Source organism: Puntigrus tetrazona, chromosome 10 (assembly GCF_018831695.1).
Source record: "Puntigrus tetrazona isolate hp1 chromosome 10, ASM1883169v1, whole genome shotgun sequence".
Taxonomy (NCBI): domain Eukaryota; kingdom Metazoa; phylum Chordata; class Actinopteri; order Cypriniformes; family Cyprinidae; genus Puntigrus; species Puntigrus tetrazona.
This window is the reverse complement of record NC_056708.1, coordinates 7,708,284-7,720,351: the sequence shown is the minus strand read 5'-3', so window position 1 is coordinate 7,720,351 and position 12,068 is coordinate 7,708,284. Positions and strand designations below refer to the sequence as shown.

General features: G+C 37.8%; 1 protein-coding gene across 1 annotated transcript in view; it reads right to left on the bottom strand.

Moving 5' to 3' along the window:
- Window positions 1-11,179, bottom strand: part of efnb3a (ephrin-B3a) — a 38,224-nt gene extending 27,045 nt beyond the window's left edge. Inside the window, exon 1 of the mRNA XM_043250876.1 lies at window positions 10,154-11,179. Coding sequence (XP_043106811.1) covers window positions 10,154-10,302 — 149 coding nt within the window. The 5' untranslated portion in view covers window positions 10,303-11,179. The remainder of the gene's footprint in view (window positions 1-10,153) is intronic.
- Between the last annotated feature and the right edge of the window lie 889 nt (window positions 11,180-12,068).

Here is a 12,068-nt window from a genome sequence, read left to right as displayed (position 1 = left end):
CATTAAGCAGGGTGACATTTTAGCTCTATTCAGAGACAGAGTCTTGTTCTGAAGTGGAAAATTTACCTCAAAAATAACCCCACTGCAGATAAAGGTATTTTGCAGACCCCTCTCTCCTCTAAGTGTACAAAGCTTGACATTTCCATCAGGCTGAGACATCCATGCAAAACTCCAATTAACTACGCCACAGTTTGTAAGACAACCTTTGCACAGACAGACAGATACAAAAAAAAGCTTCCTAGTTAGGAAAAAAAAACCAACAAAAAAAATCACGTGAGAGCAAAAGCACCTGATCTGTGGATCAACACATATCCATTAACACACCGAGTTTAGGCCTCACTCAGCCGTCCGTCAAAGATGCAACAAAACTCAATGTGATCTCTGCCTTTTCATTAGCTACTAACATGTGGGATCCCACTGAGGGCAAATATCACAATCTGATAATCAGACGCTTTAATTTATCAAAACAAAAACTCACTCAACACTGTTTGGTGAAAAACACACACGAGGCCTTCAGTGTTTACATTGTGCTGCTCATCGAACCAAGCAATTTACCAGAGGCTGTGAATTATGATGACCACACACACACTCTCTGACCATATAAGATGAACGGGGTCCATCAGACTGTCTGTATGTTTAGGTATTTATACAGACTTGTTTAATCCTTTCGTCTCTTATATATTTACTTAATTGTTTCTGATCGAAGACACAGGAGGGCAATCTGGCATCCTTTCCTGGTTAAACCGGATTGTGTTTGGTTAGTGAACTCATCCCACGCTGTTTAGATAGGTTAGAGGTGGTCGACCTGATTACATGCTGAGGCGTTGCGGGTTTCTGTGCTGGTTTGATGCTTCTCATTGGCGGGTTGGAATCCCAGGGCTCCTTCACACTTGCACTGCAGAGATGGAGTGACTTTGGGCCGCCCTTGAGTTTCTAAGGCCGTCGGAAGCTTTGAATCCAGACTCTGTTATTCCCCTTTCCCTCATCAACAAACCTCCACTTCACTCGCATCAACACAACATCTTCCCATGAGCTCACGCTGGGCTTTACAAAGTTTGTTTTCAGCAAGATAATGTCACAAAAAAAAAGAAGATGGAGATGAAAATCATAATTTCAAATTCATGCATTATCTTTCTAAGTGTATTATGTTGTTGACAAACGCAGATGAGGATATTGTCAGTGCATAATGATAGAAATTAGAGATGCAAAGGCAAAAAAGACAATACTGATAAATGGCTTGTAATGAAGTTTTACACTATTATGCTTAAATTAAAGAGAAGGAAATCTTAAAATGCTCAAGAGTAAATTACATGAAAGATTACATTTAACAATTTAGTGATTCAATTATTAGTGCTGTTAAATGTCATTTTAAATAAGACTTTGATAGTATTTAAAACAGCAGTATAAATGTAAAAAGGGAAATGAGCAAAAACAAATTACACATCTACTGAAAATGAATAAATAAAAATATTCTAATATCAGCCGGCTGACGTGGTAACAATACAAATTAATATGAATTATATACACCATAAAATGTACAATTTTATACCGCTATTTGTTAAAATGAATGCATTCAAATGTCTAATAAACAATATAAATGTACTGAGCTACAAAAATGGATCAATCTGAAACTGACCCTGTATTACATTTGAAAACCACGAGTACACAACCACTCACAAGTACAGATAAACAAGGGCTGTTCATTTAACAAGTCAGCATGATTTAATAAAATATGAATCGTATTCATTAGAAATTCAAGCTTGAAGGAGCTGTTCAAACAGGACGGGTCCCTGCATTCAAATTTAGGCATCTCTAGATGCATTTTTTAAAGACGATGTACTTTTTACTTGACATGCCATCTAAAAAAAGCTCACGCTGCCTCAAATCGCCAACTCTCATTGTAAATGAATGATTTCTAGCTGCTGTAAACTGCTGTCGGTGTTAAAAGGGTCGGAGAGAGTGTATAAAGTGGTCATGAAATACTAAATTATGACTTCTTGGTGAACTACATGTAGTCAGAAAATGGCCCCCTGAATTTCACAACAGAAGACAGGGGTGCATTTCATCTTACTTGTGTTTCCTTTAAGCTCAAGCTAATGGATACGTTAACCTCAAATCCTGCCACCCTGCAGATCCCAACTGTTTTCCTTCAGTCCAAACGGAAGACATTTCTATCAGAGAGCTGTCAGGCCCCTGCTGAGACATACGAAGCAAGGCGGCCGTTACCAAGACCACCCCAGAATAACAAAGGACAAAAATCAAATCTCAGCATAATACAATTTACTGATGGAAGCAAACGTAACATGCTGCATCTGTTTCTGACTACGCTACACTGATTTTTCAAAGGCTTTTGAACATGTCAAAATTGCTCTGTGATGTGATCACCAGTTGACGAGCTGAATGCATTTCTCTTCCCTCCGCAGGAAAAAAACAGCTTTGCTTGTTGAAAGAACTGACAGTCTTTGTCTGTTAGCGGCTCCAGCGAAAACGCAAATATTTTGTGTTCTTTGCAGTGGTTATCAGGCCTGACAATGCTAAATTTCCTCTCGGTTTGGTGTTGGTGGATTATGCAAACATATTTATTCATGGAAAATGTGATTTTTGGTTAAATTCGAGATAAATCAGACCTCCTTTTGCACTGAAGTAAACACACAATCAAAGTGAAAAATGCCTACATATGTATTGTGAATGCTCTTTCCCGCGAGCTCCGTGAACTCTGAATTTTAATACCCCGCCATCTGAAACTGATCTTTTTATGTATGAAATATGTGGCATGAAATACTGACGTTTATCTTCATTTGGTGGAAATTTGGGACAGGCAGTCTTACGTGGAAAAAAAACAAAAAAACAAAAAACAGCCCGGCATCCTAGACATAAACCCTCGCAAATCAGTGATTAAGCACTTTAAATGTAAATGTCACAGAGCAGGATCAGAATTCACAAGGCTCATATTCATTATCGATTCACCACTGCAGAATCATGGGTATTAAAGTTTTCTCATGCCACACTCAAGCAACACAAGGCTGATGGAGCTGAAACTCAAACAAACTCAAACCACCGATTACACTTCACCTCACTGCAGCAATGTGGAAAATGACCTCTATTGAGAGTTTATATAATGGGACTATTTTATTACAATTGTAGTAATTGCACAAAACTAGGGATATTTCCTCTCTTTTCTTGGTTTTCTAAGAAATGTGTGTATGTGTGTGTGTGTGTGTGTGTGAGCATCCCATAAACCATGAATGTCCTTAAAAGTAAAACTTTTAAAACAAAAAAAAAAAAGCAGTAAATAATAAAGTTCAAAAAGGTTTTCTTTTAGGGTCTGGATTAGTGTGTACCAACTGAACCTTAAACTGAATGTGTGGACTGAATCTTATTTTCTGCACTTTTTCAAAGGGAAAATTGTGCAAATGTGAACGGATTTAAAATGGTAAATGTGCTAAGCGGAACTAAGTGCGTTACACTCTTATCTGAGGCATAACGGAGTAAAACGTTTAATGCGCAACGGGTGGCAATTTGTACAATTTCACGAATGACGGGGTGAACATATAGAAATCTGATTCCATGCTGGTCTAGACTACAGTATTGGACTTTAATTAAAAAACAATAGAAGGCATTTCGTCATTTAAAAGTGTGTGTGTGTGTGGAGTTTACGGTCATCAAGACCTGTTGAGTGCACACAGATTATCCTAAGGGCTCGGAGAGTGTTGTTTCATGTTCTTATCAGTGCTATTTAATTAGCTAAGGGCTGGAGATAACTTACACATTCCTGAACTCTGACGGACTGAAACCCACTTACCACACGGCCGAGAACCGCATGCCACAAACGCACAGTGACTCACACATATGCAAACACAAAAACAAAAGCCTAAAACTATTGAACTTTTGGGGGCGATAACGGTAAACAATCAGCGGCTTGCTATGGCTGATACGGCAGCAGAATTTGACCCCTTTCAAAATGTAGCAGATAATAAAAAAATACAACATAAATGCAATCTGGTCAACTCCTATTATTACATTTGTTTGAACAAAAATACAATAAAAATTATAATATTGTGAAATTTTGTACAATTTAAAAATGTACAATTTAAAATGACTGTTTTCTATTTTAATAGTTTAAAATGCATTTTTTACCTGTGATGAAAAAGCTGAAGTTTGGTGCCCAGTAATATTCTGTTTTTTTTTTTAATCAAAGTTGAAACCAATTATGCATCTTAATGTTGTTCTGATGAACTGAAATGATATACTTTTTCAAGATTTTTCAATGAATAGAAGGTTAAAAAGAAACAGCATTTTTTTGAAACAGCTTGTTTTTGTAAACCTTTACTTTTGTTTTTGATCAATTTTTTTGATGTACTTGCTAAATACGTTTTAAAAATTGTTTTCTCAAAACCCCATTTTTCAAAACTGAACTACTTTTCTCTGACTCAAGAGACTAGGTCTTACAGGCCCATTACAACAAAATGGTGCAATACTGAAAATAATTGTGTAATTTTCCCAATTTATTGGCAAATAATCTATCGGCCAGTAGCGTATCGTTTACTTCTTGCACAAAATGTGTCTACTGGGTGGTCTACTGTTGTGGTCCGGTCGAGTAGCTCCAGGGAGCTGATGGACCCAGAGGCCGCTGACTCCTCAGCCCAACATGAAAAGACTCATCAAGCTCCAAACACTCAGATGATTAAAAATGAACGTCACTAAAAATAACCTTCCCTTTGTTTGGAAGAGAAGGAGGGGAGGGCACAGGGAGAAAGGATAACTCCCAACTCACTTTTCATGTGTTCTCTAGCTTTCTCTCAGCTCTCCGTTTTCATGTTCGAACCGAGGCACGGGGGAATTAACCAACTCTGATTCTTTTTAAAGTTTGTGGATAAAGTGCTCGGTGGCCTGTTTAGTATACGCACATCTTTGCAGTGGCAGATCGGAAGTGCGTGGGTCCACCATTTTACAGCGTTTTTGCAAAATTCTACCAAGGAAGTGCGCAGATAGCGTCTGGGCCCATTAATGAGACATCAGCGAGGATGACAATGATTCATCTAGTCTATAAAAACAAACGCATGTTCTCATCTCTGTCTGTTTACTTTTCTTCATTGTGTTTCCTGGCTATCTATTTTTCATGATTCACATATAAGGCCTGCCAATTACCTACATTGTTCTTTTAGAAACAAATGCTTATCCAACCTTCACGAGGATGGGAAACAAGAGACGGCTAAGCAAGAAAAAGAGAGAAAAGGAGTTTTTCCAATAAATTGGAAGACATCGAAAAACCTAATCCTGTATAGCCTCAATTCATGCAACGAAAGAGAACAGCAGCTAAAAAAAAAAAACAATCACTGTCATCATCATAAACGTCGTGTTTTACAAGGGGCGCTGATGTTAACAGATGATGTAAAGCGCAATGCTTGTCTCTGCCATTCACTGTAATACCACCTCCTCCCCTCTTGGTTCAGAACCATCATCGGAGTAATCTTAAAACTGTAATTACGCTTTCCACACACAGCACAGTATCATGCCAGGGCTTTGAAGACATGCCAGAGACGCACCTTTGAAACCGAAAATTAAATATGAGTGAAACAAGAGAAGGAGGTTTTCATCGTGAAGATGGCAGGTTCAGCTAAATAACACCGAAAGTCAAATTAAGAAGTTTCAAGGGATGCCTGTGTAAATTAAATGCCTTACACACAAGAAGCGATGGAAAGAAACAAAAATGTAATTAAATAACAAAATAATAAAAAAAAATTCTGCTTAAACAACGAGAGCTTCTCCAAATAATGTTTTCAGAGTGAACACAGTCTCCAAGAGATTCTGCCTGATTACATTAACATAACAGTGGATAGTATCCCCGCATTTACACATTTCTCATATGCACTGAAACATACAATTTTGAATGTAGTGACAGCATTTGAGATGTAATATTTTACAAGAAATCTTTAGAAACTCTTTAAATTAGATAATATCTATGTAATTACATACATATACATATACATATACATATACATATATATATATATATATATATATAGTAAAAAGCTTTTTACTTTATTATATTGGAAATAACCTATACAACAAACCCAACACCAAACCTACCCGTTAGTCTTCCCTAATGCGAAGCTTATATAAAACACATTCGCTGACGCAACCATGCATTTTAGCTTCCTAATATGCAGGTTTAAACTATTTTGTCGAACGGTATTTTCATGGTATTCGTACTGGAACACTTCACCTCTCACTGCATGAACTACCGAGCAAACCTACTGAACGTGCAAACCTATACATATGAAAACTGGAAAATAAAAAATGGAAACTAAAGCGTTTTGTACATTTTCAGTTTTGCAGAAACATACTTAGGGGCACCTATTTCCTATGAGACCATGCATGTAGCATATAGATATTTTCTCTTGACAAACAAAGTCAAATTTAAATGATTCGGTGACGATTATCGGCATTGATTTAACCGTTTTAAAGTTTAGGTTGGGTAAAGTAATGCTACCCTTGTAATGGAGTTGTAAATAGCAAAGCATGAAACCATTATAATGTCAGATCAAGTAATGTGTTAAATAAATGTGATGAGACTGCACATATTTAACCATTTATTTAAATATAGAAATTCAATCTAAACATTTCAAAAACATTTGCATGCCCCTAAAGCTATTCAAGGGTAAAAATGCTTACAGTTTACACACTGTCAATATGTTAATAATGTAAATGTCAGAATCTATGAAAATATGCTAGAACTGCACTTTACCTGCGAATATATGATTATTAATGAGACCACACTGTCAGCTTTGCCTACACACAAGTCTGAAAGTTTCAGAACTCAAAGATTACAAAGTATCTGACTAATCTCCTTACTGTACATCAATAATTATCTCATTTGTATTTCCCCAAAGACACTGTAGAAGAAATCTCAGAGATAAAGCTGATACTATGAGCTATGAAAGAGCAACCTCTAAGCAATAAAATTATCCTCTGGGAAAGACAGAGACAGAGCAGTGACACAAAAGAATGAGGTAATGAATGAGGAGAGAAAAAAATAAGAAGATGAATAGGTGAAGGGAATGTGACAGAGAGGGAGAAAGACATTAACCCCGGAAAGAAAAAGCGCAAGAGAGAAAGTGTGTATAGAGGTAGTAATCCCTTCACAGATGGCTTTGTTGCCTGTCTGATGATGGAGCAGTCCATATGATGAACTAATGGAGGGGTGTTGTGTAGAGGATTATCCTCCCACTCTCGCACCCCTGGAAACTGAGGTCAAGTGGTACAATTCCATTTTCAGTCCATTTAATGCCACAATCACAATCTCTCTTTTAACAATGTAACATTTTCCATGAGGTCTTATCTCTTCAAAAAAACACTCTCTCGCACACAAATGGCTAGGAGATGTGGGAGGGCCTTGCACTGTGAAGCACATTTACAAACCCTAAATCCATTCTTTTCACTAACAATGTTTAATCTCGCTCCGCTCTCTGTCCCTAGAAAGGCTCTATACAAGATCTTTCAGCAAAGGAGAACCAATCAATCACAGATTCGACAGAAAAAACCAAACCGCGACTACAGTAGAATGGGCAAAAGTCTAAAGATCTGATGTAGGCTCTGTGCTCTGCTTGTCGGTTTTCCAAAGTATCTTTTCCTACTCTTAAAATGTTTTAATGTGAAACGCTTAACCCAGTTAAGAAAGCTTTTATCTGTCTCCAATTAGCAGCTGATTCATTAAATATTGAGGGAGCCATGAAGGATTAAATTTTTAATGTTCATTTGAGGCACAGGGTTGTACAACAACTTTCCCCGGAGCGATGCATAGAGACAGTCTGTGCTCACCATTGATTATGCTCATTGAGGGGCCGAAATCCACTCCTCTCCTCCCACGCAGCCCTCCATTCCATAACCTGTCTGACCTGTTTCAATGCCATTTTTTTTCCCTCTCAACGCAGACTCTATGGAGATACTAATGATTTTCTCCAGACATCAGCGTACTACATGACTTAACAAGACCTTTGTGTGTTGTCAGGTTAGTCCACCACATGAAATCAAAACTGACCCCGTTTACATTTTACCCTGTTTACATTTTAACGAATGTTCCTGGTCTTATAGTAAATTATGCAGTATTGCACTTTATTGCAAAAAATCTTTAATAGACATGGTAAGTTGCTTTTCTTCTTTCTGCTGGCATTACTTTAATCCAGAGTTTTCAAACCTTTTGATCCCAAAAAGCCCAAAATATCATTGATATTATTTTTTAAATCTTTACAAAATTATAGGTTTTTATGTTACTGTACTTTACTATAACAAACCCAAATATAACTATATTATCTCATTAAAATATTAAAATATTAAAATATTTGTATTAGTATACTTTGCATTGGTTTTTTCAACTGCTTACACACATTTTCAAAACTTTGACTTTTTTTCAAAATTTCACTCACAAATCAAAGAATTGCACACACAAAATGCCACACATCTCTTGCAAAATGTTTTAGAAAATGAAAAACTGATCCAAAGGCTTTTGTAGATTAGGTTGTTTGAAACCTCGAGGGTCAGGTTTCAAAAATTGTGTGACAAGTAAAGATTTTGTGGGTAAATGGTTAAAAAAAACTATTTTCTACAGACCCCCTTGCAGTGCTCTCTGGGTTCCTTTAACCTAGTCTGAACACTTTTAGGTTATATTAACATCATGTCCCAGACTACCATTTTTCTCGCATTGAACATTGGGTTTTGTGCAATCAATACATCAGATTATGATCACAAATGACACATTGTTATAGAATGCTATTCATGACACTTTTTTTACATATTAATTAATATTATGGCATCTCTGTGTGCATGATGAAATGTTCAATTGTCTTGTGTGCTTGTGCCAAATGTGTGTGTGAGTGTGTGTGAGACAGAGAGTGAGATGACCTGAGAGGGATGTGGCTGTCGGGGTGTGAGTAAACACACTGACCTTTTCAGATATCAGAGGAACATTTATTTCATATGGATGAATGACTTCCTCTATCGCTTTTTATATATGACTTCATCTGCTCAAGCCCCTCGATTCCTTCTCTCTACTTTATTAGTTGAAACTCTAGCTCAGCATCCATTTAATCTTTATTTTCTTCTGTCTTTTAGCCAACCATGTTTATCTTTTCCGCCTCAGATCTATTTGTCTTCTCTAATTATATTTCTCTACCATCCGTCTGTCAGTGCGAAGCTCTGAAGTTCTCAGAAGCAGTTTTTTTTTTTAAACAAACCAACTGCCTAGATGCCTAACCAATATTTTTTCTTCCACTTATTCATTCATCTCCTTCTCAGGGTTGAGAGACTACCTAAATCGGTTTCTCGCCCAAGGTCTACACTCTTTATAACGTGGCTTCTCCTTTCCTCTTGTTCAGAGAGCATACTCAGCACAGACAAAAATCAAAGGACCTTTGCGTGGGTTTGCAGATTGTGTCACTGTGGGTGAAGCATGAATGCCTTATCTAGGGAGGGCATGCACGCGACCCATAATCGGGAGGCAGCCAGCCGGAAAATGCCCCCCTGTCTCTCTCAGTTGAGTGTGTCTGTCCAAACCGTTAACTAGACTGTGTCCCGGGCCAAAGTCACCCCTGTCCCAACCGTGGTTAAGTTTCTACATACGTGGTTCCCACACTTTCTGACCTATTTCCTTGATTTTTAAATTACTTTTCAAAGCAGAAGAATTGCTAGAAAAGATACTTGCAAAAAAATCTAGACAAAGAACAACTTCAGAACATGGAAGCACAACTACATTTTTACAAAATGTAAAAAAATAGTACAAAAAAGTACAAAAATAAATATTTGAGTATGTTTTACAGGAAAATATGATTTTAGACTTTTACTTTTAAATTTCAAGCTTAATTAAAAGCGTTAACTAAAGTTTCTTTTTAATTAATTGCGAAGCTTACTAGCAATTTCTGAGTGAAACTGTTTTCAAGATTCAGTTTAGAAACTTGAACTATATTTTAGGTTTAAAATTAACTTGTTTAATGTTAGGATAACATGCATGAATGCAAATATTTTCATTTATTCTAAATTTAATTATTTACACTACAATTGACATTAACTGGAGGCGTTTGACGCTTGAAGCCTTTAAAGTCTTTAGAAGACTGAAGTTGTTATGAGTGCATGAGTTTTATATTAACCACCATCATACCTTCTGTTCAAAGAGTTCCAGTAGACTGGTTCCATGTTAGTCGCATCCACCGCTAAACTCTCCATCAGGAAGATGAAGAGAATTCCCAATCCACTGACCCAGTCCGAGAACGCCATAGCCACCCAGGCTCCCCTCGTCTGGACTCCCATGTTCCTCCTATAAAATAAATGAATGGGACCTAACAGAGACAAAAGACTGGTGGAGGGCTGAACTTCACTAGATCCCTCTGCACTTGAGGAGATGGTGTGACCGCAACATCCACATCTGAAAGACTCGGAGAACAAATCTCTGAATGTTTGCAAAAGAAAGCAGATTCAGAAACATCAACCTCCTTTGTTCCATTCAAAGGAGTCAATGACCTCAACTGAAAGTCCCAAGTAATTGTCAAATCGGAGAACACAAAGCCATATGGTCAATGTATGATCTGATTTGGAATTAATTTCAAACAATATTATGATTGTACATGGGGTGAAGTTAAACGTTTTGAAGCGTAGGCAGACTGATGCGGGGCGCCAGGTCCACTGCGGGTGATTTTTTAGAAACGTTTCTCCATCAACCGCAGCATTAGCATTTCTGTCAAGGACTTGAGAGTTGTATTTTTGCTCCCGTTGAGAAAATTAACATCCACTCGGCACAAATAATTCAGTCTTTCGGCGGACAAAAGTGTTTAAGTTGTGTCGCACTTTCACGCCGGTGAAGAGCGCGCCTCTGATGTCCAAAACGAGGGGTCCAAAACTTTTCGATCATCTAATATCCACAATATTCAGAATATGATGTCCCAGTCCCGAAACAACAGTGGGAATGTCCACCAGCACTACTTACCCGATGAATTACAGTCCAACAAGAAAAACAAGAAACGAAACCCGTTTAGGGCATTGAAAGGAGGTAAGTGGCAGAAATAGGTAAAACGCAGAAACGTTGGGGACAAGAAACGAGATATTCCTGTAGTCCATGGATACAACGCGTGCCGCTCGCTCTATCCGATTCTCTCCTGCTCTGCAAAGTCTCGCGCTTTGACTCGCGCGCCGGCAGCATTGTTGCCAGATACCAGGAGAAACAAGCATCCTGGTCTGACAAATCAAGCCTAACCGTAATTGGCGAGCTCCGTTTTTCATTTCTAAAGGTTTAGTAGGTATTCATTAATTATAGGTAAGGCACTGCATAACTCCCCAATTTAATTTATTATAATTGTGTACAGTCTGGATGATTAAAAACAATTAATTTACAAGCTGCCACAAGTAGCACCTTAATAAATAACAGACGGCACATTTAAGTAAAATAGTGATTTAACTGCTAAATTATAAAACGCTATTTTTAGTTGCGTATAATAAGCGGACATGGCAACAACTGCTTGTGGCGAGCGCGCGTGTTGGTGACTGTTGGGAGGAGAGTTTGTGGATGCCGTCTCGAGAAAAGCTCCTCTCTGAAGAATTTTTAATACCGTTGTATTTAAATGTCACTGCAGCTTTACGGCCAACAAATCAAAAGAAATAACCTGCGAGGACGGTGGGGCCCCGAGTCGACTTTAAAGAAGCATTTCCAAGAAACATGGCGTGTTTCCAACCGCTTAAACTTTATTCAGGTAGCTCGAAGCACATCAGAACAAGGTTTGTGTACTTAAGCCTTATGCCTTCTCTAACATTTATTTTAAAACAGTACAAAAGAGGGACATTGGGCAATCAAATGGTGCCGGTTTATGCTGTGTAGACTTGAATTTAGAATTTGTTCCTTACTTACTGAAAGCACGATTTAAAAAAAAAAATCCTTACTCGTGTTGGTTTTACATAAAGAAATCATGCTCTGGTTATCCTCGAATCTCTTTTAATGTAACTTTTGCACTCCCTGAGGTTCTAAAGCAGTAGCGTGATTGTACTGCCTCATAGTGGAAAACAGCCGCAAAGCAGCAGTCAAATCA